Here is a 22,664-nt window from a genome sequence, read left to right as displayed (position 1 = left end):
CACCTCACACTGACCACGCCACATCAATTTGGCAACAGCGCCTCCTATTGGTCAAGAGTTATAAACCATTGATTTATTATTAATTATGAAATTTCCAAAAATGCTAATAACTTTTGATTGCATTAGCCTATTGCAATGAAACTGGTCTCAAAATATTCCTTGGCTTATGCCGACAACATACATACCAATTATGCCTTAGCAAATCTGAACTTCCTTTCGGCCATTTTGATTTATGCTGTAAACCTACTTTTTCGAACTCCTCCTCAAGCCTTGGTCCGATTTTCACCAAAATCGAGTCAAATCATCTTCAGACTGTGTGGACAAAATGCTATGGATTTCGTGTCGATAGACGAAACCGTTTTCGTACAGCGCTGCTACAAATTTTAGGCATGGTGCCAAAATGACTCTAAGGCTATATCTCTTCAAAGCTTTGACATAATGACAACAAACTTTTTCAATTACAATCATCCTATAATTGCTTTTATTACTCATTGTCGCATTTGGTTTAATGCTCCATGCCATGCTTAGCTTCTTTTTTTTTTTTTATTTTGCCTCTGGAGTGCTTGGCCCCGCAATTGCTGCTTGCAGCTATATTTTTCATTTGTGTTTTGTCTCATATTGTGCTGCCAAAATAAAAAATGCTGTCATTGTTTTCTCACCCTCAATTTGTTCCATTCCCATATGAATTAATTTCTGCTGTGCTACTCAAAAGGAGAAATTCTGAAGAAAGTGCTGGTTTTATTTTTATTTTTTCCAAGAAAAGTGCTGGTTGTATGCAATTACAATTTAAAGGTGCTGAAAGTTTTTAAGTTTCAAAAAAGACACAAAAGCACCAGTGGTTCATAGGAATTGTGCACTATATTCTGAGTTTTCTGAAGTCATATGACAGCTTAATATGAGAACCAAACTGAAATTTAAGTCATTAATTAATCTTTCCCTCCATGAGTCAAAAAAACATTTAAACCAGTTTCGTAAATGAATCAAAAAAGTATTCAAAATATCTGACTCTCAACAGACGCAAACACCATAAATGAGGTCCATACAACTTGATTGTTTTTTCATCTACTCCATGAGTCAAAACAACATTTAAACCTGTTTTGTGAACTGGATAAAATTTTTTTTGAAAATATTTGACTCTCAACAAGTATTTGTTCCCAAATCAGACATTTTTCCATAGTGCCAAAAAGAGCTTCAGTGAACTTAAATTTCACCCTGCTTTGGTATCACATTTCTTCAAGCCTTGGAATATATTGAACAAGTCATATGGACTATTTTTTTTATGATACTTTATGATACTTGTGAGGCTTTTTCTTAAGTCTCCATAAACCGTAACTGTACGGTAAAGAGCAGCTGGCATATAGGTTTGGAATGACATGAGGGTTAGTAAATGATTTTCATGTTTGGGTGAGCTATGCCTTACAAGTAAAACTACTGCATTTGTGGTTAAAAAGTATATACATAGAGTCCTTTGAAGCTACACTGAAACTGCAATTTGGACCTTCAACTTGTTGGCCACCATTGAAGTCCATTATATAGAGAAAAATCCTGGAATGTTTTCCTCAGAAACCTTAATTTCCTTGCGACTGAAGACAGAAAGACATGAACAACTTGGATGACATATGGGTGAGTAAATTATCAAGACATTTTTATTCTGGAAGTGTAAATCTTTATCCAGTAATCCAGTAATCCTTTAAATGTCAAGCTGAACCACTTCAATCAACTTCAGCTGTTTCCTAAACATCAAATTACTTGTTACTACATGCAATATTTTTGAGGTAAAGAAACAGCTAATATACATTATAAGCATAAGGAAAAGGCATGAGACATGACGGCTTAACAGCTGAAAGATGCCATCAGGGTCAACTTCTGTTACATCACACCTTTGAAATGGCGGAGAGAACAAAGAAGGCACAAGCACTCACCTGAAAAACGTCACAAAGAACTGCACCAGGTCCATAATGCTGTTGTGCTGAGAGAAGGCGATCTGTGAGGGGACAAAAGCAAAAGTGAGATAAATGATGGGGTGACAGGTTACCAAAGAACAGCTCTTTACATGGAAAGATGATGAAGACCTTTGCTTGCGGCTAGGGTCCTTTACAAGAGATAATGTCATAACACATTTTTTTTGCTTGAGGGGCCATCACGTACGTAATTTTTTTCTTTTTCCCCATCCCCTCTAATTGTTAAATGGAGGCAATAATGGCTGTTCATGGTTACCTGAGCTGACATCCCTCAGGCATTACACACATGCCAAATGTCTGCCTTCTGGGATTGTGGTTTACCTTAGACTTAAATGGACAGGTGTAGCTCAACATGGCTAGGAAGAGACAAAATGGCACTTTTGGATAAAAGTCTGTAATTGCAAATTCAAATTGGCTGCATTTTTGCACAAAGGGATTAAAAGGATATTTCACTCAAAAATTCTGTCATCATCGATTCAACACAAAGTCATACAAGTTTGGAACAACATGAGCAGAGTAAATAAAGTTTCATTTTTTGAGTGAACAACTGTCCCTTTTAGGGCAGCTTTAAGATGACCAGTAGTCTGGTCATAAACCAAATTTCGTTTTGGTCTGATTTGAAATGACGTCATACCAGTTTGTTCTTTGATGTCGCTTGAAGTATATCAGAGCCTTAAAGTGATAGTTCACCTTCAGTTGCTGGTCCCCATTGACTTACATAGTGCTTTTTTCATACTATGGAAGTCAATGGGGACTGTTTTTTGGATGTACATACATAGTAGTTAAAGACAACTAATATAAAGTGGGGCCAGAATATGTTTTGTGCTGCTTACGCCTCTCCTGATATATTATTCTGGCCACTCAAATCCGTTCAGTCAATGATGTTTTATTCAGAGATTTCATATCGATATGCTCCATGACTCAGATGACAAGCTACATTTTTGGCCAAGCTCCAGAAGACACTTTGTTTGAATGAGACATCATGGGTTTGGCAGTGAATACTGCAGGGCCATTAACTAAGCATCAACACACTTTTGAAAAGTTGTTCAAGTGTTCACGGTGTCAAGAAAGTGTGTTCCCCAGCATCCCGTAAGGCAAGGAAAATAACTTCTTGGATAAATACCCAGCAAAAATAAATGGATTAATGTTCTAAATGTACGAATTTGTAAGTCACCCTGACTCACCAGATGAATAATGCAACAACGGCAGAGCGGAGCAGGTCCTTTGGAAAGCCCATTCATTTCATTAAGCCGTTGTCACAGGAACACGGCTAGGGCTAAAGACAGAGCTGGAGAAAGCTTTAACACTCCATTAGGGCTGAACCATTTTTGTACCCAAAGACAAGCAAGCAAGATGCTGGGATTGAAAAGGGCAGTTGTGCAGCCCCCACATGTGCCCGGTTAAGTCACTGCTCCCAGTGAGACCATACCTTGTTGTTCCATAAATAATGCTTTGGAAGCACCACGTGGACAAGGTGTTAACTCTACTAAATAAGGTCATTCAGACATTGTAAATCACATGCGAACATATAGAATACGTATAAAATAATTCTTGGTACTGCATATCTGAACAGTAAATTCAAGTATTTACATTAATTAAAACAAATTCAGTAACAATTTTTACATCTATGAGTGTGTTATAATGACACTTGACAAACAGGTCTGTATAGTGACAAAAACAGGTTCTAAGTCTCCTACAGCTAGAACACTAGAAGAAATTCTGCCCTTGTTGGTCTACAAACAATATCTTCATGACTCTGCAGTGCATTCATAATGCTGCAACTCAAGCCATTTCTAACTTTTAGAAAATTTCATATCAACCTATTCCACCCTACATCAGCTTTCAGAGTCAAATTTGAGCTTTAATTCAATACATTATCTTATTAAGCACGTTATAAGACAAAAAAAAAAAAATCTACCAATAACATGAATGTGACTATAAATGAGTCTTGATCCTCCAGCTGAAAGAACCCCTTTATCATAGTCATTCTTATTTTCATTAATTATCATTCATTAGATCATTGTATAAATTGGTAGGAATTGCTCATCATGCCATGGAATGAATAACCACTAACAAAGCATCTGAGATCTGGAGAGGACTGTCAGGAAAATTTCCCTAATGAGACACAAATATAAAGTGGAGAGAGGAAACTACCAAGGGAAAATCAAGCAGCTCTGTGTTCTACCTTCATTTTGAAATATGTGTCCAAATCTAAAGTCATATTCTATGATGATGATGATGATGGTGATGATAATAATAATAATAATAATAATAGTACATATATTTTTAATTTATACTCCAAAAAGTAATAATAATCATAAAACAAAGAGTGAAAAATTTAAGGGGGTCTGAATACTTTCCGTACCCACTGTATATTTTTAATTTATACTCCAAAAAGTAATAATAATCATAATTATAATGATAATTATATTACATTACATATATATATATATATATATATATATTACATAATGATGTTTTAATATATATAAAATTATATTAAAATAAAATATAACACATTTATATTTTAATATATGCAATAATGAACATAATAATAATATATACACAAAGTTTATAATATGTATATAATATGTATATATAATATTTTTTTATATATATAAAATATACTCATATTTTAATATACATGTAATAATAGTAATAATAATAATCATCATTACCATCATCGCCACAATAATTGTTATTATTCATTTTTGGATAATAAATTGAAAAGCAGTGTGAATCAGAGTAGCATAAACTGTGAATGGTGGTGTGTAAGCGATTGCAGACAACCTAAGTTCAAATTTCGCTCAGGCCTTGCATCTATTAACCATAACAAAGTTAATTTAAATTTACACAACAGCACTACAACAAATCCATTTGAATAAATTATTTTTGGTTCGTAATTTATGGTGAATTTAACTATGTTCACAAAACAGTTTTATTTATGGATTGTAGCATTAAAGTAAAAAGCTTCCACATGCATGCCTGAAATGGATTATTTATCTTGTTCATAGTGGCTGACCTCACCCCGACCCATGAGACAGTGAGACAGCAGTAATGTTTTGTCATATTGGGTTTCCTGCACAATGAGAGCACTTCAATTCTCCATATCTAATATCTGACGCTTTCAGAGGGGTCAGGGGCTTCATATGTGCATAGATTCACAGTCCCAATTTCCTCGGTAAGCTAATAAATGCTGATCACACTTTCTGATCATAAACATCAAAGGACCGCGAGCTCACCGTGTCACGTGGGTCCATTTGATTTAATGATGCATCACCATGGTAAATAACTGACTCTGCTTTTGGGAAATCTAATAGAAAACTATTACTGCTTGAACACAGCTCAACTGAGATGAAGGTCTGCGAGACCAAAGTAAATAAATGAACCTTATCAGAGGAACTCATCTTATATGCGATAGAGGAACAGAGGAATGAATGCAGATCAATATTAGGTGTATTCTCGCTGTTGGAGACAGTCCCAACAACAAATTATGTGCTGTATCTGAGCGTCTCGGTGCACAGCTGGCGAACGGTAATGAAAGACAGAAAGGTTGAGAGGATTTGTGGTGGTTATCTTTATAAACCATATGGATAACGACCAGATGAAGTCTTCCTTTATTGTGGTGCATTTTTTAATAAATAGCTTCACTAGGCACAGAAAACCTGTTCAACATCGAACCCTCTAAAGGGTTGCTCTAAGTGTTTATCATATTTTATGTAATATATTTTATTACCAATATAGAAGGTTATTACTTTTTCCTTCAGAGACTGGTCATTTAGGGAAAGACATCAGGGGACAGGGGGAGCAGACATTACCCAGTGTGCACCAACTACCAGTGACATAAGCATATAGACTAATATGCCTGCGCTTTCTATCTATCCATCAGCAAATTACATAATTTTCTTTTTATTTAATGTACAAGTAATATTCTGTACAAAATCAGTTGTGGTTAGTCTATCATAATGAAAACTGTAATGTGCCACCACCAGCAAAGTTAGCTAAACTACCTTCCCTAAAGATTTTAAAATCTATATAATGTCATACACAATGCTTTATCACGCTTTAGGGACATACAGACTGATTGTAATTGATTTTTGATCTACTGATTTATTTACAAATAAATGTAAATGTATTCATTTTTTGAAAAGTTGGTGGGACAATATCCAATCAGCTGGACTTTTTGTAAAATAATGCCCAACAGGGCTCTCTGATCACTGTTTGGTTCATCTTATACCAACCTACAGGCAGAAACTGAAATCAGCTAAACCTGCAATAAGGACTGTAAAAAGGTGGACTAATGAAGCAGAGTGTTTGGAGTGTTTTTGAAGCTGCTGCCACCGATCTGGACGAACTCACAGAGACTGCAACATCATACATCAGTTTCTGTGCGGATATGTGCATTCCTACCAGGACTTATTTAACATACAACAATGACAAACCATGATTCACAGCAAAACTCAGACAGCACTGTCAGGACGAAGAGGATGCCTACAGGAGTGAGGACAGAATCTTGTACAATCAGGCCAGGAACACACTGACAAAGGAGACCAGAGTGGCTAAGAGGAGCTACTCTAAAAAGCTGGAAAACCAGTTTTCAACAAACGACCCTGCTTCACTGTGGAAAGGACTGAAAGACATCACAAACTACAAGACACCATCCCCCAGAACTGAGGCAAATCAACAACTTGCTGAAGACCTGAATGAGTTTTACTGCAGATTTGAAACTCCCGGTCTCACACCCCACACCCAGTCTGACCATTACCACCACAAACATTAACACCTCCAGCAACCCCCCTCTCCCCCTCCTGCACTTTGGATCAGTGAAGATGATGTGCGTCAGGTTTTCAGGAAACAGAAGAGAAGAAAAGCACCAGACCCAGACAGTGTTTCACCATCCTGTCTGAAAACCTGTGCTGACCAGCTGGCCTCCATCTTTTCACAGATCTTCTGGAGCTGTGTGAAGACCCTTCCTGCTTCAAACGCTCCACCATCATCACCATTCCAAAGAAACCCAAAATCACAGGACTTAATGATTACAGACCTGTTGCCATAACATCTGTGGTCATGAAGTCATTTGAGAGACTGGTGTTGGCTTATCTGAAGGACATCACTGGACCCTTGCTGGACCCCCTGCGGTTTGCTTATCGAGCAAACAGGTCTGTGGATGATGTAGTCAACATGGGACTGCATTATATCTTACAACATTTAGACAAACCAGGGACTAATGAGAGGATCCTGTTTGTGGACTTCAGCTTGGCTTTCAATACAATCATCCCAGCACTCCTCCAGACCAAACTAACCCAGCTCTCAGTTCCTAGCTCTATCTGCCAATGGATCACCAGCTTTCTGACAGATAGGCAACAGCTAGTGAGACTGGGGAAATTTATGTCAAACAGCCGCACCATCAGCACTGGCGCCCCCCAGGGGTGTGTACTCTCCCCACTGCACTTCTCCCTCTATAACAGGGATGAGCAACTTCGGTCCTGGAGAACCACTGTCCTGCAGAGTTTAGCTCCAACCCTAATCAATAATAGCTCCAACCCTTCTGTCACTAGAACAAATTCCTTGTATGTGCAAACATACTTGGCAATAAAGCTCTTTCTGATTCTATAAATGTATAGATATTGGTTGCCTTGAACAACGGTCAGTTAGTTCAATCCCAAACAATGTTGTTATTGTTAGCTAAAACTATTAAAATATTTTTTGTTAATTGAAATAAAAATGAAATAAAATATAAATATTGGCTGAAAAACATAAACTTAAAAAAATGTAAAGATGTTACCTTGACAACTAACTAAAATAAAACAAGTTTATGTACTAAAATTACTCAAATGTTAACTATAAAAACAAAAGCTAAATCAAAACAAAAACGACTAAAACTGAAAAACATATACAAAAAAATGAAAAATAAAAACAATAAAAAAACTAAAATAAAAGCTAATTCAAAATATTAACGCATACTATAATAATATAAAAATAAACTATGATAAAAAAACTAAAATAAAACTACATCATACATATTGCCCCAGAATTCAGAAACACTTCACTTCTTTAGAATCTAAGAACAGCTCAATGAACGGTAATGGTTAAGTTACATATGTTCTGTGATGGTGTCCAAGTCTAACAAGTCTAAGCGATGACATTTCACACTGGAATAATGTTGTTAAAACCAGAGTCACAGCTGAGGTGCGAGTTCATTGTGCCAGATCACATCTATGTCTGGTCCACATCCACAAAGCTGAGGATCTAAATGTTCCACTGCAAGATCTTGATTAGAGCCAGCCATACAACCATATAATGCAGTGCTGATGTCATCGAGCCTTGGGTGGTACGCTCAGAGCAGTGTTCAGAAGTCAGAGAAAGGGAGGGGACTGTCAGGGTGGATAAGACTCTGTTGCGGCACATTTCCTAAAGCTTCCAGCACACGCATAAACCTCAAGTCTCAATGGTCTCAAACCGCTACAGTGATTCTGGTCATTCATGCCACACTATCATTCAAAAGTTTGGGGATGATAAGATTTCTTTTTATGCTTTTGAAAGAAGTCTCTTATGCTCATCAAGAGTGCATTTATTTGACCAAATAGGTAAATCATTCTAAAAATGTCTTATTATTACCCAGGGAAAAAAAAGGTTGTGCTTTTTTGTTTTGTTCTTTGAATAATAGAAAGTGAAAAGAACAGCATTTACTTGAAAAAGAAATCATTATAAATACTTTTTTCTGTCACTTTTGATCAATTTAACACATTCTTGCGAAATAAAAGTATTAATTTATTTTAAAAATAAACTTACTGACCCCAAACGTTTCAATGGTAGTGTATAGTTGCCATTTTAAGGAACACATAAAAGACCCAATTTGAATTACTATAGGTTTTAAATGGATGCAGATAAATAGAGGCTAGAAGTTCATCTTGACAAGATATTTTTCTTCCTTCTAAAATCAAACTACCTGTGCACTCGCATGTATATCTCTCCTTCTGTTTGATTGCAGGCAATAAAGAGTGCAAACATCGTTCAAAATAAGAGTAATGTACCCCAGTGGAGATTCAACATAAATGTTTTTCCATGACAGATAGCATGGGTCTGCACATTACTCCAACAATGTCATTCTATGTCAGTCGTCTAGGCAACTGGCAACGTAACACATTGCCACTTAAGAGCTGATTTAATTTTATGGACCATAAGATGCAAACATATCCCAGTGCATAACGGAATAATTGATTTCCATATCATTGGATCTTTTCAGAAACATTTGTTTTTGTGGATTTCCATTTCACAAAGGAGATGGAAGTTCCCTGCTTTACCCAAAACTAAAAAACAGCTTAACATACTGAAACATGTGAATAATGGCTCCTAAAGTGTATTCAGTAGAAGCCAAACGAGTCAAAACGTGTCCTCACCTGTATTTTGATTGGCCATGAGAAGTTGCTGACGTATACATAGAAAGTGATGTTAGGATTGCTGTGAAAACTGAATTTCTCACAAGAGAAACTGTCTCTGTACTCTTTGATGTTGGTCTTGGACACAATGGGGATCTCTTCCCCAGAGATGGTCCCAGCTGTAAAGAGAAAAGAATGAGATTAATTCAGATATAAAGGAGGCAATCAGAAATGGAATTTGATGCACCTCATAACTTCTCTTAATTAAGGAATTGACCATAAAGGGTCACAGAGTGACCTCGGCATGTTGGTGGTTCTGAATACTTATTCAAAACAGGAGCAAGACATCAAATCTTTTCTATATTTATTGTTCGGTCTGAAAAATTATGCATGCTTAAAATGTAGTGTGACCGCCACTTAATGCTTTCTGAGCTATTAAATAAGGGCGATTGAGAGCAATGCAAATGCAATGAATTGCACCAGTAATCAACAAGGCTGACCGCATACACTTTAGCTGTTTGTTGATGTTTTTTATTCATGGAGAAAATGAGTTTTAAATCAACCTCTCAGTGTGACAATTTCATTATCTATTTTTAACATGGTATAAAACCATAATTTAACACAAAATGACTTGGAGGAGCTGAAAAGAAAAGCGGCCTTTGTCCTATTTTATCAGGACTTTTTAAACTTTTCTGAAGTCCTCGAATGAAACACTTATGTCCCACCAATCGTCATTCCAAACCAGCACTATGAAACAAAGCCCTCAAAATGACAACCCAAATGCCACTACGTGGCAATGTTTATCTTAATTGAAATCGTTCAGTGCTCCTGAAGACACCACAGCCCTAGAATTCAGAGCCGCACGCTAGACTATTGTTAGAAGCCTTTCTCTGGGGAGAGTGTCTTTAAACAGAAAGACACCACTCCAAATATTAAATGAGGGGAACCGGGAGGTCGAGAAGGAGAGGAGTGAACCTGTTAAAGAAGAGCGTGAATGTCAAAGTCACATTAAAAAAACTGGCTGGTGACTATTTGGACGAAAAGGTGATTTCATAAATAAACAATAGAGGATAATGGCGACGTCCTTGAGTGTCTGTCTATTGTAAAATACCCAACACACCCAGGATCACACTGCGGTCAAACAAGGAATGCATTAGCATCTATGTGTCAAGATACATTATGGCATCATGCTAACGCAGAATGCATAACTACGGTCAATTACGCACACCTAACTGATTAGCAGTGTTGACTTGTTTACACCAGCATTTAAAACTTTAGGGTTGGTAAGATTTTTTTGTTGTCTCTTTTTCTTACCAAGGCTGCATTTATTTGATCAAAAAATACAGTAAAATTGTGAAATATTATTAAAATAAAATTTTATATAAAAATGTTTTCTATTGTTATATGTATTAGAATGTTTTTTTTCCTGTGACAGCAAAACTGAATTTTCAGCAGCACCTAAACTATGTATTTTTTTGATGAACAGAAAATTCAAAAGAACAGCATTTATTTGAAAGAAATCTTTTTAGAGCATGAAAAATGTCTTTACTGTTATTTGATCAATTGTATACATCCTTGCAGAATAAAAGTATTCGTTTTTTTAAACCTTACAAACCCCAAACTTTTGAACGATATAACTTTTTTCTTGTATTGTTTTTAGTTATTTTTTTAACAGTGATGCTTTACTTACGCTGACAGTTTACACTGTAAAAGCTCTTGAAAGTTGTGTATTGAAATGTGTCTCCTGTTTTTTTTTTTTTTGAGTATGTTGTTGAAATGCTCCAAGTTAACAATAGTTCTTTTTAAAAAAATGTGTCTCGAGACACTGCATCCTTGTACTGTCAACCTGTTTTTGAATGCATGAATGTAAAAAAGAAGATCTGCTCAACAAACATGTTAGTTTACGACTACAAAAACAAGAACTATTATACAACAAAACAGAGGCAAATATTTGACTGAAGAATGATCTTTAGGAAAGAGTAATCGGTACCTGTTGACCCCACTGACCAAGTGATGTTCAGATTGAAATTGTTTGATGCATTGATGGACATGTCCAAGTTCTTGCTGGTCTACAAAATGGAAAGAGAAAACAAAGTTGATGTCTGCAAAATAATTATTTTCAGTATGACTTCCATACAGCAATGTAGGTGTAACGTTAAAAATACTTTGACACAAAATACATCTGACTATCTGACACATACAGGTAGTCAGCATTGGAAAGCGGAAAAATTAGTAAATCTCTCTCTTTTTTTGGTTCCCAGAAGAAAGTCATAATAAATGATGAGGGGGATACATTTTTCATTTTAGGGTGAACTATGCCTTTTATGAAATTTATGTTGTCTAATTGGTGAACAGAAGACTTCTCTATGATCACCACAAGGTGGTCAAACCATTCAGCTGCTTCTGTTCTCAGATAAGTAGATTGTGACTGACCTGTTCAGGAGTGGCCATGAAGTTAATGGCAGTGTAGTGCTGGTCATCTTCTTGAAGCAGACTGAAGGTGAACTGGTAATCAATCAGCAAGTTATCTGTTCAGATCAAAACCCTACTGTTAATCACCACATTTTACATCATCATGAACCACACCATGCAATTCTCTGTCATGTTAATCGCTGAAGGTTTCCATTTAAAGAACATCACGAAAGTTAACTATAAAAACAAAAGCTAAATCAAAACAAAAACGACTAAAACTGAAAAACATATACAAAAAAATGAAAAATAAAAACAATAAAAAAACTAAAATAAAAGCTAATTCAAAATATTAACGCATACTATAATAATATAAAAATAAACTATGATAAAAAAACTAAAATAAAACTACATCATACATATTGCCCCAGAATTCAGAAACACTTCACTTCTTTAGAATCTAAGAACAGCTCAATGAACGGTAATGGTTAAGTTACATATGTTCTGTGATGGTGTCCAAGTCTAACAAGTCTAAGCGATGACATTTCACACTGGAATAATGTTGTTAAAACCAGAGTCACAGCTGAGGTGCGAGTTCATTGTGCCAGATCACATCTATGTCTGGTCCACATCCACAAAGCTGAGGATCTAAATGTTCCACTGCAAGATCTTGATTAGAGCCAGCCATACAACCATATAATGCAGTGCTGATGTCATCGAGCCTTGGGTGGTACGCTCAGAGCAGTGTTCAGAAGTCAGAGAAAGGGAGGGGACTGTCAGGGTGGATAAGACTCTGTTGCGGCACATTTCCTAAAGCTTCCAGCACACGCATAAACCTCAAGTCTCAATGGTCTCAAACCGCTACAGTGATTCTGGTCATTCATGCCACACTATCATTCAAAAGTTTGGGGATGATAAGATTTCTTTTTATGCTTTTGAAAGAAGTCTCTTATGCTCATCAAGAGTGCATTTATTTGACCAAATAGGTAAATCATTCTAAAAATGTCTTATTATTACCCAGGGAAAAAAAAGGTTGTGCTTTTTTGTTTTGTTCTTTGAATAATAGAAAGTGAAAAGAACAGCATTTACTTGAAAAAGAAATCATTATAAATACTTTTTTCTGTCACTTTTGATCAATTTAACACATTCTTGCGAAATAAAAGTATTAATTTATTTTAAAAATAAACTTACTGACCCCAAACGTTTCAATGGTAGTGTATAGTTGCCATTTTAAGGAACACATAAAAGACCCAATTTGAATTACTATAGGTTTTAAATGGATGCAGATAAATAGAGGCTAGAAGTTCATCTTGACAAGATATTTTTCTTCCTTCTAAAATCAAACTACCTGTGCACTCGCATGTATATCTCTCCTTCTGTTTGATTGCAGGCAATAAAGAGTGCAAACATCGTTCAAAATAAGAGTAATGTACCCCAGTGGAGATTCAACATAAATGTTTTTCCATGACAGATAGCATGGGTCTGCACATTACTCCAACAATGTCATTCTATGTCAGTCGTCTAGGCAACTGGCAACGTAACACATTGCCACTTAAGAGCTGATTTAATTTTATGGACCATAAGATGCAAACATATCCCAGTGCATAACGGAATAATTGATTTCCATATCATTGGATCTTTTCAGAAACATTTGTTTTTGTGGATTTCCATTTCACAAAGGAGATGGAAGTTCCCTGCTTTACCCAAAACTAAAAAACAGCTTAACATACTGAAACATGTGAATAATGGCTCCTAAAGTGTATTCAGTAGAAGCCAAACGAGTCAAAACGTGTCCTCACCTGTATTTTGATTGGCCATGAGAAGTTGCTGACGTATACATAGAAAGTGATGTTAGGATTGCTGTGAAAACTGAATTTCTCACAAGAGAAACTGTCTCTGTACTCTTTGATGTTGGTCTTGGACACAATGGGGATCTCTTCCCCAGAGATGGTCCCAGCTGTAAAGAGAAAAGAATGAGATTAATTCAGATATAAAGGAGGCAATCAGAAATGGAATTTGATGCACCTCATAACTTCTCTTAATTAAGGAATTGACCATAAAGGGTCACAGAGTGACCTCGGCATGTTGGTGGTTCTGAATACTTATTCAAAACAGGAGCAAGACATCAAATCTTTTCTATATTTATTGTTCGGTCTGAAAAATTATGCATGCTTAAAATGTAGTGTGACCGCCACTTAATGCTTTCTGAGCTATTAAATAAGGGCGATTGAGAGCAATGCAAATGCAATGAATTGCACCAGTAATCAACAAGGCTGACCGCATACACTTTAGCTGTTTGTTGATGTTTTTTATTCATGGAGAAAATGAGTTTTAAATCAACCTCTCAGTGTGACAATTTCATTATCTATTTTTAACATGGTATAAAACCATAATTTAACACAAAATGACTTGGAGGAGCTGAAAAGAAAAGCGGCCTTTGTCCTATTTTATCAGGACTTTTTCAACTTTTCTGAAGTCCTCGAATGAAACACTTAAGTCCCACCAATCGTCATTCCAAACCAGCACTATGAAACAAAGCCCTCAAAATGACAACCCAAATGCCACTACGTGGCAATGTTTATCTTAATTGAAATCGTTCAGTGCTCCTGAAGACACCACAGCCCTAGAATTCAGAGCCGCACGCTAGACTATTGTTAGAAGCCTTTCTCTGGGGAGAGTGTCTTTAAACAGAAAGACACCACTCCAAATATTAAATGAGGGGAACCGGGAGGTCGAGAAGGAGAGGAGTGAACCTGTTAAAGAAGAGCGTGAATGTCAAAGTCACATTAAAAAAACTGGCTGGTGACTATTTGGACGAAAAGGTGATTTCATAAATAAACAATAGAGGATAATGGCGACGTCCTTGAGTGTCTGTCTATTGTAAAATACCCAACACACCCAGGATCACACTGCGGTCAAACAAGGAATGCATTAGCATCTATGTGTCAAGATACATTATGGCATCATGCTAACGCAGAATGCATAACTACGGTCAATTACGCACACCTAACTGATTAGCAGTGTTGACTTGTTTACACCAGCATTTAAAACTTTAGGGTTGGTAAGATTTTTTTGTTGTCTCTTTTTCTTACCAAGGCTGCATTTATTTGATCAAAAAATACAGTAAAATTGTGAAATATTATTAAAATAAAATTTTATATAAAAATGTTTTCTATTGTTATATGTATTAGAATGTTTTTTTTCCTGTGACAGCAAAACTGAATTTTCAGCAGCACCTAAACTATGTATTTTTTTGATGAACAGAAAATTCAAAAGAACAGCATTTATTTGAAAGAAATCTTTTTAGAGCATGAAAAATGTCTTTACTGTTATTTGATCAATTGTATACATCCTTGCAGAATAAAAGTATTCGTTTTTTTAAACCTTACAAACCCCAAACTTTTGAACGATATAACTTTTTTCTTGTATTGTTTTTAGTTATTTTTTTAACAGTGATGCTTTACTTACGCTGACAGTTTACACTGTAAAAGCTCTTGAAAGTTGTGTATTGAAATGTGTCTCCTGTTTTTTTTTTTTTTGAGTATGTTGTTGAAATGCTCCAAGTTAACAATAGTTCTTTTTAAAAAAATGTGTCTCGAGACACTGCATCCTTGTACTGTCAACCTGTTTTTGAATGCATGAATGTAAAAAAGAAGATCTGCTCAACAAACATGTTAGTTTACGACTACAAAAACAAGAACTATTATACAACAAAACAGAGGCAAATATTTGACTGAAGAATGATCTTTAGGAAAGAGTAATCGGTACCTGTTGACCCCACTGACCAAGTGATGTTCAGATTGAAATTGTTTGATGCATTGATGGACATGTCCAAGTTCTTGCTGGTCTACAAAATGGAAAGAGAAAACAAAGTTGATGTCTGCAAAATAATTATTTTCAGTATGACTTCCATACAGCAATGTAGGTGTAACGTTAAAAATACTTTGACACAAAATACATCTGACTATCTGACACATACAGGTAGTCAGCACTGGAAAGCGGAAAAATTAGTAAATCTCTCTCTTTTTTTGGTTCCCAGAAGAAAGTCATAATAAATGATGAGGGGGATACATTTTTCATTTTAGGGTGAACTATGCCTTTTATTAAATTTATGTTGTCTAATTGGTGAACAGAAGACTTCTCTATGATCACCACAAGGTGGTCAAACCATTCAGCTGCTTCTGTTCTCAGATAAGTAGATTGTGACTGACCTGTTCAGGAGTGGCCATGAAGTTAATGGCAGTGTAGTGCTGGTCATCTTCTTGAAGCAGACTGAAGGTGAACTGGTAATCAATCAGCAAGTTATCTGTTCAGATCAAAACCCTATTGTTAATCATCACATTTTACACCATCATGAACCACACCATGCAATTCTCTGTCATGTTAATCGCTGAAGGTTTCCATTTAAAGAACATCACGAAAAAAGTGGTACACATTCACTCTTGCAATAATAAGAGGGCTACTTTGAAGAGCTATATGAATCATCAGTCACTTTAATTGCACTAAATTAATACCTCCTTTCTGAGTGTGTCATTGCTTTAATAAGCATGCACTCTGATTAAGCTCAATTGTTTTTAAGACGACTACAAGTATTTGAAATCCACGCTTCTTAGTTACATAAAAGAACTTATCGTTAACCAGAACTAGGCCTAAAGGTTTAAAAGTTTAAGACTAAACATTAAATTCCCAATTTTTGACCATTTTCTAAGGAAGATCCTAAGGTGCAGTAAGTTGATTCTTTTTCAAGGTCTTAGCATCTCTTTAAAGCATAATTTCAAAGACAAAGATATGTCTGGATTGTTTTCTTAACTCCTGGGCTGTTAAATGACTGAATGCTGCCACAGGCATCTCCCAGAGAACAGCTGTTTGTGTGAATCACAATATGGTATTGTAAACATCTCTTTCACTCCCCATCAACTCGAAAGATGTCTTTATAAGCTTTTAATCAATTCAGATGTGACATTGAAGCAACATAGATTCACTCATTTCCTTTATTTTTGCTTGAAAGATCATGTAACTTTCAGACACTGAATAGTGCTGATCTTTTCTTTCTTTTAAATCATCCTTCCAGAAGGAACGGTGTCACTTTTAAAATTAGTTTCAGATGCAACTATCTATAGGTGACAAAACTTGAACCATCCCCCAGCTTGCTCTTAAATCATTATGGTGATATATGCTGGATTTTTTTTTCAACGATGAAACAGAAAAGTGAATGTCAGTGAGTTTCATGAGTCAGACAGCTGTTCTGAGAGGGATGTCAGCCATAAAGTTGTAAGTTATTAAATGAGAATATAAAAAACTTGGAATATAACATTTTAGGCCAAGAGATAAGCTTGTCATCCCGCATGCATCAAAAACTTTAAGTTTTGTGTTCTCTGTCATTTTCTCAACTATTGTGTAAGACCTTACACAACTAATCATAGACTATGTGCACCAATTTTGTGATCATTCTCCTGTCCGACTGTTGCTACAGTCTGGAATTCATTCTCTCAAACACACATCTAAAGGGATAGTCTGAGCAAAAATTAAACTTCTGTAATCATTTACTCACCCTCATGTTGTTCCAAACCAGTATAACTGACTTTCTTCTGTAGAAATTAAATGAAGATAATTTTAAGAATGTTGGTAACCAAACAGTTTTGGTTAACATTGGTTATCTTCTCAAAATATCTTCTTTTATATTCAACAGAAAAAAGAAATTCATACAGGTTTGAAAATGACATAAGAGTAGCTAAATGATGACAGCAGTTTAATTTTTGAGTGAAATAAGTTTCTTATCCTTACCAAAGTTGCATTTATTTGATCAAAAATACAGTAAAAACACAAATAGTGTGACTTTTAAAATGAAAATGTAATGTAAAATGTTAAATATAACAATGATAGAGAAACATTTCTTATATTAAAATATATATATATTAAAAACAGTTGTGCTGCATAATAGTTCTGTGGAAATAGTGATCTTCTTTTTCAGGATTCTTTTATGAACATTAAGAATATTTTACGGTCACTTTGATCAATTTAATGCATTCTTGCTGAATAATATTAATTTCTTTTTTTGTTTTAAAGTTGTGTTTTGAAATGTCTATAAATGGTAACAAACAAAATGCAAAAATGGCTTGTGGTCGCTTCTGACAGCAACAAGAACAAATGGCTCTCTTGTGCATTGAATTAAGTGTTCTAGAGTAGACAAATGAATCTGAATCTACTGAATCAACTAAGGCAGAACTTTGTAATGATAAAATGGAAACATTAAATTTCCATTTCAACATTACAACGCAACAGAAACCAGAGCAATGAACTCCATTCAGGTCATTAAAGACACTCCCCACTGCTGTTACACTGCAAATACATGGAGGGCTGGTCAGAGTGAGAGTGTAAACCAATCTGAGAAAATTTAGCATGACCAAGAAGTCTATTTTTACAGGATCAATCTTTGATGGTGAGTCAAGTAACACTGACAGAACACACTGAGCACGCTTGCTACTTGCTAGGGCTGTCTCCGGAAATGCACAAGGGAGTGTGAGAAAGCTCACACTGCCTACTGGATCCAAGTCTACCAAACTTCTGCTCATGTCTTTAATTAGATCGAATCATTTGCTTACTCACTCTAACAGGGTTTGACACTCTCACCAGTCTTATATCGTCGCCTGCGGCCCACTCTCCAGCAACACTTCCCCCTACAGGACACTATTTGAGAAAATATGGGCGGGTGATACATTTTCTTCTAAATAGCAATTGGGCCGGAAGCCTGCGAGTACAAGCGCCTCATCTAACAGACGCAGAGGGAACGGATTGGATGGAAATTGTTTGATAAATTGAAGGCTTTATTTAATCCTGATTGATGACAATGGGGATAATGTTGGCGGGATTTGCAAACGGAGTGAAATTTGATGTCCTAAACGCTACTGACTGCATTTTCAGACTCCATGATGACTGCTGATAGTAACTGCAAAAAAAAAAAACTAAGTGAAAGAGAGGAACACAGATGTATACCCAGAGAATACGCTGTTTCTGATATACATGACTGCCCCCTAGTGCTGTGCATTTGAGCCCTGCACACACAATCAGACTTCAACATGGTTTGCTGCAGATCTTCCGAGATGTTCAAGAGATCTAACTCTACTTTTTGATTTCTGCCAAATCAGAAAGTCTCATCCACAGCTTTTATCTTGTTGTGTGGTTGTGCATCAGCCCATGGCAATTTTCGTCCAGGTTTCCCAGCATCTTAAGTCCCCTGAGTCTAATTTCATTAAATGGCAGACAGCCTCTGAGTTTGAAAGTGTCTGCAGAGTCAGATGAATTTTCAAGGTACAACAGGATTACTTTAAGGTCAGAGCTCAAATAGAGCATACTCACAGTAACAGGTTCCTCTGAGGGGGTTGCCAAGGTAACGGTTTTCTGAGTCACAACTGCAGAGGGACAAAAAAACTATTTAGATGGCGTACATCAGTAATGAATCTGAACATGCAGTTGTCATAATAATTATTAAACATTAAAAATAAATGGACTGTGGATCAAGAAAACAAAAAGGTTGTTAATTAAAAAAGAAAAAAGAAGAAGAATAAAGAATAAAGAAATAAAATAAAGATCAAGATGTTTTGCTAGGTTTAATTTACTAGTTTTTTTTTTAGGGTTTAATATTTTTAGCAGAGGTATTTTTAGTAGTTTTTATCTGTACATTTGTTTATATATATATATATATATATATATATTGCACATTTAGTTGCATAATAATTCTGCACACTAATAGTTGCCTAATAACGGTGTACATGTAGATATTCTCTTAAGAACGCCAAAACTTCACTTTTACTACTTAAATGTTCAGGTTTGAGGGTTTGTTAACATTTTGGATTGACCAAGAGCACTGTAGTTGTACAATAACTAAATTAATCCTCAAAAATACAACTTGCCTAATAATTGTGCACACAGTGTATATATATATATATTGCATGTCCATGTACAAGTGCATATGAACATCTGTTTCCTTCCTAATGACCAAATAGACAACTAACCGCATAGCTTATTTTGTAAATATGTTCTTTTGCAAATGCTGAATAACTTTGTTAAATATTAAATCTGTGATGTTTAAGTTGGCATTAAATAAAATGTACGCTATCCATACCTTATTTATATTGATGGGTCTTAATGTGAATAATTCATCCATGCAAGTTTCATTTTTAAGAAAATTTTTGGCCTTAATCAAAATGTCATAACCAGACATCTCTCCGGTGATGTATGCAGGACTTCTCCAATCATTCAACCTCACATTTATCTGTAATGCCCACATCTAAAAAAAAAACAATTAATAACTGATGCATTGAACCAAGTCCCTGCCCTTCCAGGGCTCAACGCTAAGGATTTTTTCTACTGGCCCGGTCAGGCCAGTGGTTCAAATTTTTACTTGCCCTGCCAACATTTTCACTGGCCCTGCCACAAAAATTAAAATAGTTGTTGTAATAGTTGTTTTTGACCCCTGTTATCTTGTATTCTAATAAATAAGCTTATATGATACCAACATTTTTAATACCAGTTAAATTTTACAATTCTTGAATCCAGTTTCGTTACCACAGCAAAAACTATTAACATAACAAATATAAAGTTCAAACATTAGTTAGTAACAGTTAGTAAATAAGAACAAATGAACAAATTACAAGCAACAGCACAAATAAATAGAACAAAGATACAAATTAAACGGTGCTTTAGGTTTGTATGTGTTCAGGTACAGAAATGAATAAGCAAGTGCAAAATAACATTGCATATTCTTCACTATATAAATTAAATATAGATTAATACTTAATTAACATTAAGGACACCAACAGCAGCTGGTAAATGAGGCACGGTCACTTTAAGAGACAATGCATGAATCCAATATAATATACATCCAATTCTCATCTTTTTAAGTTCACTTAAGACATAACCGACTGTTTTTGAGGATACTCGCTAAGACGGGTATTTTCACATACTTTTGTATGTATTTGTCTGTTCAAGCGCAATAAGACGCGGAAAAAACTCAATTCAGGACTCGCGCGTTGCCTGATGTCTGCGTGCACTAAACACACTGAATGGAGTTGTTATTCACGTCTTCTTGTGCTTGAATGCTTTAAAATCTTTTGAATGTTCAAATCGGCAAGGTGTATTTGCTCATTCAAGCACAAGGCGGCGTGAAAGAGAGCTCCATTTGAGGTCACACTTTGTCAGATGCGGCTCTCTATGTGCGCGCTGTGCATGCAGAATATTGTTGTGTAAGTGTGTTGAATTTGTGTGGCGCCTGCTGTATCTTTGTCCCTTTCCATACTAAGGCAGATTATGTAATTCCACTCTGTTGTCGGGGTCTTTTATTTCCTCAGCTTCATTAGAGAGCGCCAGGAGACAGCCCAAAGCTTCCTCTACCTCAATCTCAAACACGCTAAACAATTAACACAACGCTGTCCACCAGCCTAAGCAGATTACACATCCTGTTGGTCTTCTGAGCCAGGAACTGACGGTCCAATTAGAGTCTGCATTCATTTGAGAGCACAGCTTGCTCACTCCCTCTCCCCACAACAATTTCGCCACTTAGTTTCTACAGAGGCAATTCACTTTCAATTCACACCATTGTCCTGTAAACGTATCTGAAGTGCAAATGCGATTAATCATTAAAGCTGCTTTTAACAAGTAAATGAAACTATGTTTTAGTTAATGCAGAATGCCGGACTCTGTTCTAGTTACTTTGGAGCTAATCTAACACAGTGCTCCTAGTTCGCATGCATTACAGCCAGAAAAATACTTTATGTAATTATGCAAATGAATTACAATTGTGCAGTCCAGCCAAATGTGGCTTTAGGGTTTGTATTGTATGTGATGCAATAAAATATGCACAAAATGCGTTTTCTATTTTCCTCACAAGTTACATGCAAAATCAAACAATCTGATTCACAAACAAATCCTGTAACTCTTAGTCCATTTTGAGTTTTGTGCTTTTTACCAAGTGCTTTGGTAAATCATAATTATGATAAAAAGTCAAATTTAAGCACATTAAAAAGTGTCATAATTACCACATTAAAAGCCAAAATTATGACAAAGGTGTTAATGACTTTTCCCCTTATAATTATGACTTAGCATATCATAACTACAACTTTTTATCTCAATTATAAAAGTAATTTTTGTCATCGTTTTAATTATTTTCATAACGTCTTATCTTATATAATATCAATTGATGTCAGTTATGTTTTTATTTTAATTCCATTTTTTATATCACATAATTAGTATGACTTAGTATGCCATAATTTTGACTTTTATGTCATAAATATAATTTTTTTTTATAATTATGATTTATCAAAGCATGATTTTTTTTTCTTACATGACTGAAATGGGCTTCCATACTTATGACCCACTTATTTAGCAGTTTATTTATTTGGGAGCAATTTTGATTGGTGAAACAAATTAAATCGGGTAATCTGGATAGACTCCCAGCCATGTGAAAACAATGGAAAAAAACCCCAACAAAAACACGTTTACCTTTTAAGTACACCTTCTAAAGTACACCATTCTCACAGTCAAACATACACAGACCTCCATCTCATACTGTAAATATCTTTGCCCTTAGCTTGCAGGGATCCACCTTTATCATAAGGAGCCGAAGCATTCATATTTTTTTCTGAGAGTTGGTGATAAATATGAGAGGACAAGGTAGAGTACACTTTTACCACAGTATAGAGGACACAGGGCAAACTGCACCACAGGCATTTTAAAACCTCTACATATCAGTCCCCTAGCCTTTAATCTGGATGACATTTCAGAAATGACTATTCTCTCTCACCCATACACTGCAAATCAGAAGGAGAGGTTTCCAGCATTCATGCCCACATACACACAATGTACTCCGTGAGGGCGGTGAAACATAATGCATTCTTACTCTCAGTATCTTAATTTAATA

At 35.7% G+C, this 22,664-nt stretch overlaps 1 protein-coding gene across 1 annotated transcript in view; it reads right to left on the bottom strand.

Annotated features, from left to right (window-relative positions):
- The window catches only part of LOC107708169 (attractin-like protein 1), a 127,804-nt gene that overhangs the window by 39,071 nt on the left and 66,069 nt on the right, over positions 1 to 22,664 (bottom strand). Inside the window, exons 21-25 of the mRNA XM_016512337.1 lie at positions 19,106 to 19,158; positions 15,961 to 16,055; positions 15,518 to 15,596; positions 13,549 to 13,706; positions 1,923 to 1,984 (exon numbers count right to left, since the gene is read on the bottom strand). Coding sequence (XP_016367823.1) covers positions 1,923 to 1,984; positions 13,549 to 13,706; positions 15,518 to 15,596; positions 15,961 to 16,055; positions 19,106 to 19,158 — 447 coding nt within the window. The remainder of the gene's footprint in view (positions 1 to 1,922; positions 1,985 to 13,548; positions 13,707 to 15,517; positions 15,597 to 15,960; positions 16,056 to 19,105; positions 19,159 to 22,664) is intronic.

The sequence above is a fragment of the Sinocyclocheilus rhinocerous genome, unplaced genomic scaffold (assembly GCF_001515625.1).
Source record: "Sinocyclocheilus rhinocerous isolate Xijiao unplaced genomic scaffold, SAMN03320098_v1.1 scaffold1243, whole genome shotgun sequence".
Classification (NCBI taxonomy): domain Eukaryota; kingdom Metazoa; phylum Chordata; class Actinopteri; order Cypriniformes; family Cyprinidae; genus Sinocyclocheilus; species Sinocyclocheilus rhinocerous.
The sequence above is the reverse complement of the archived record's forward strand: the minus strand, read 5'-3'. Positions and strand labels throughout refer to the sequence as shown.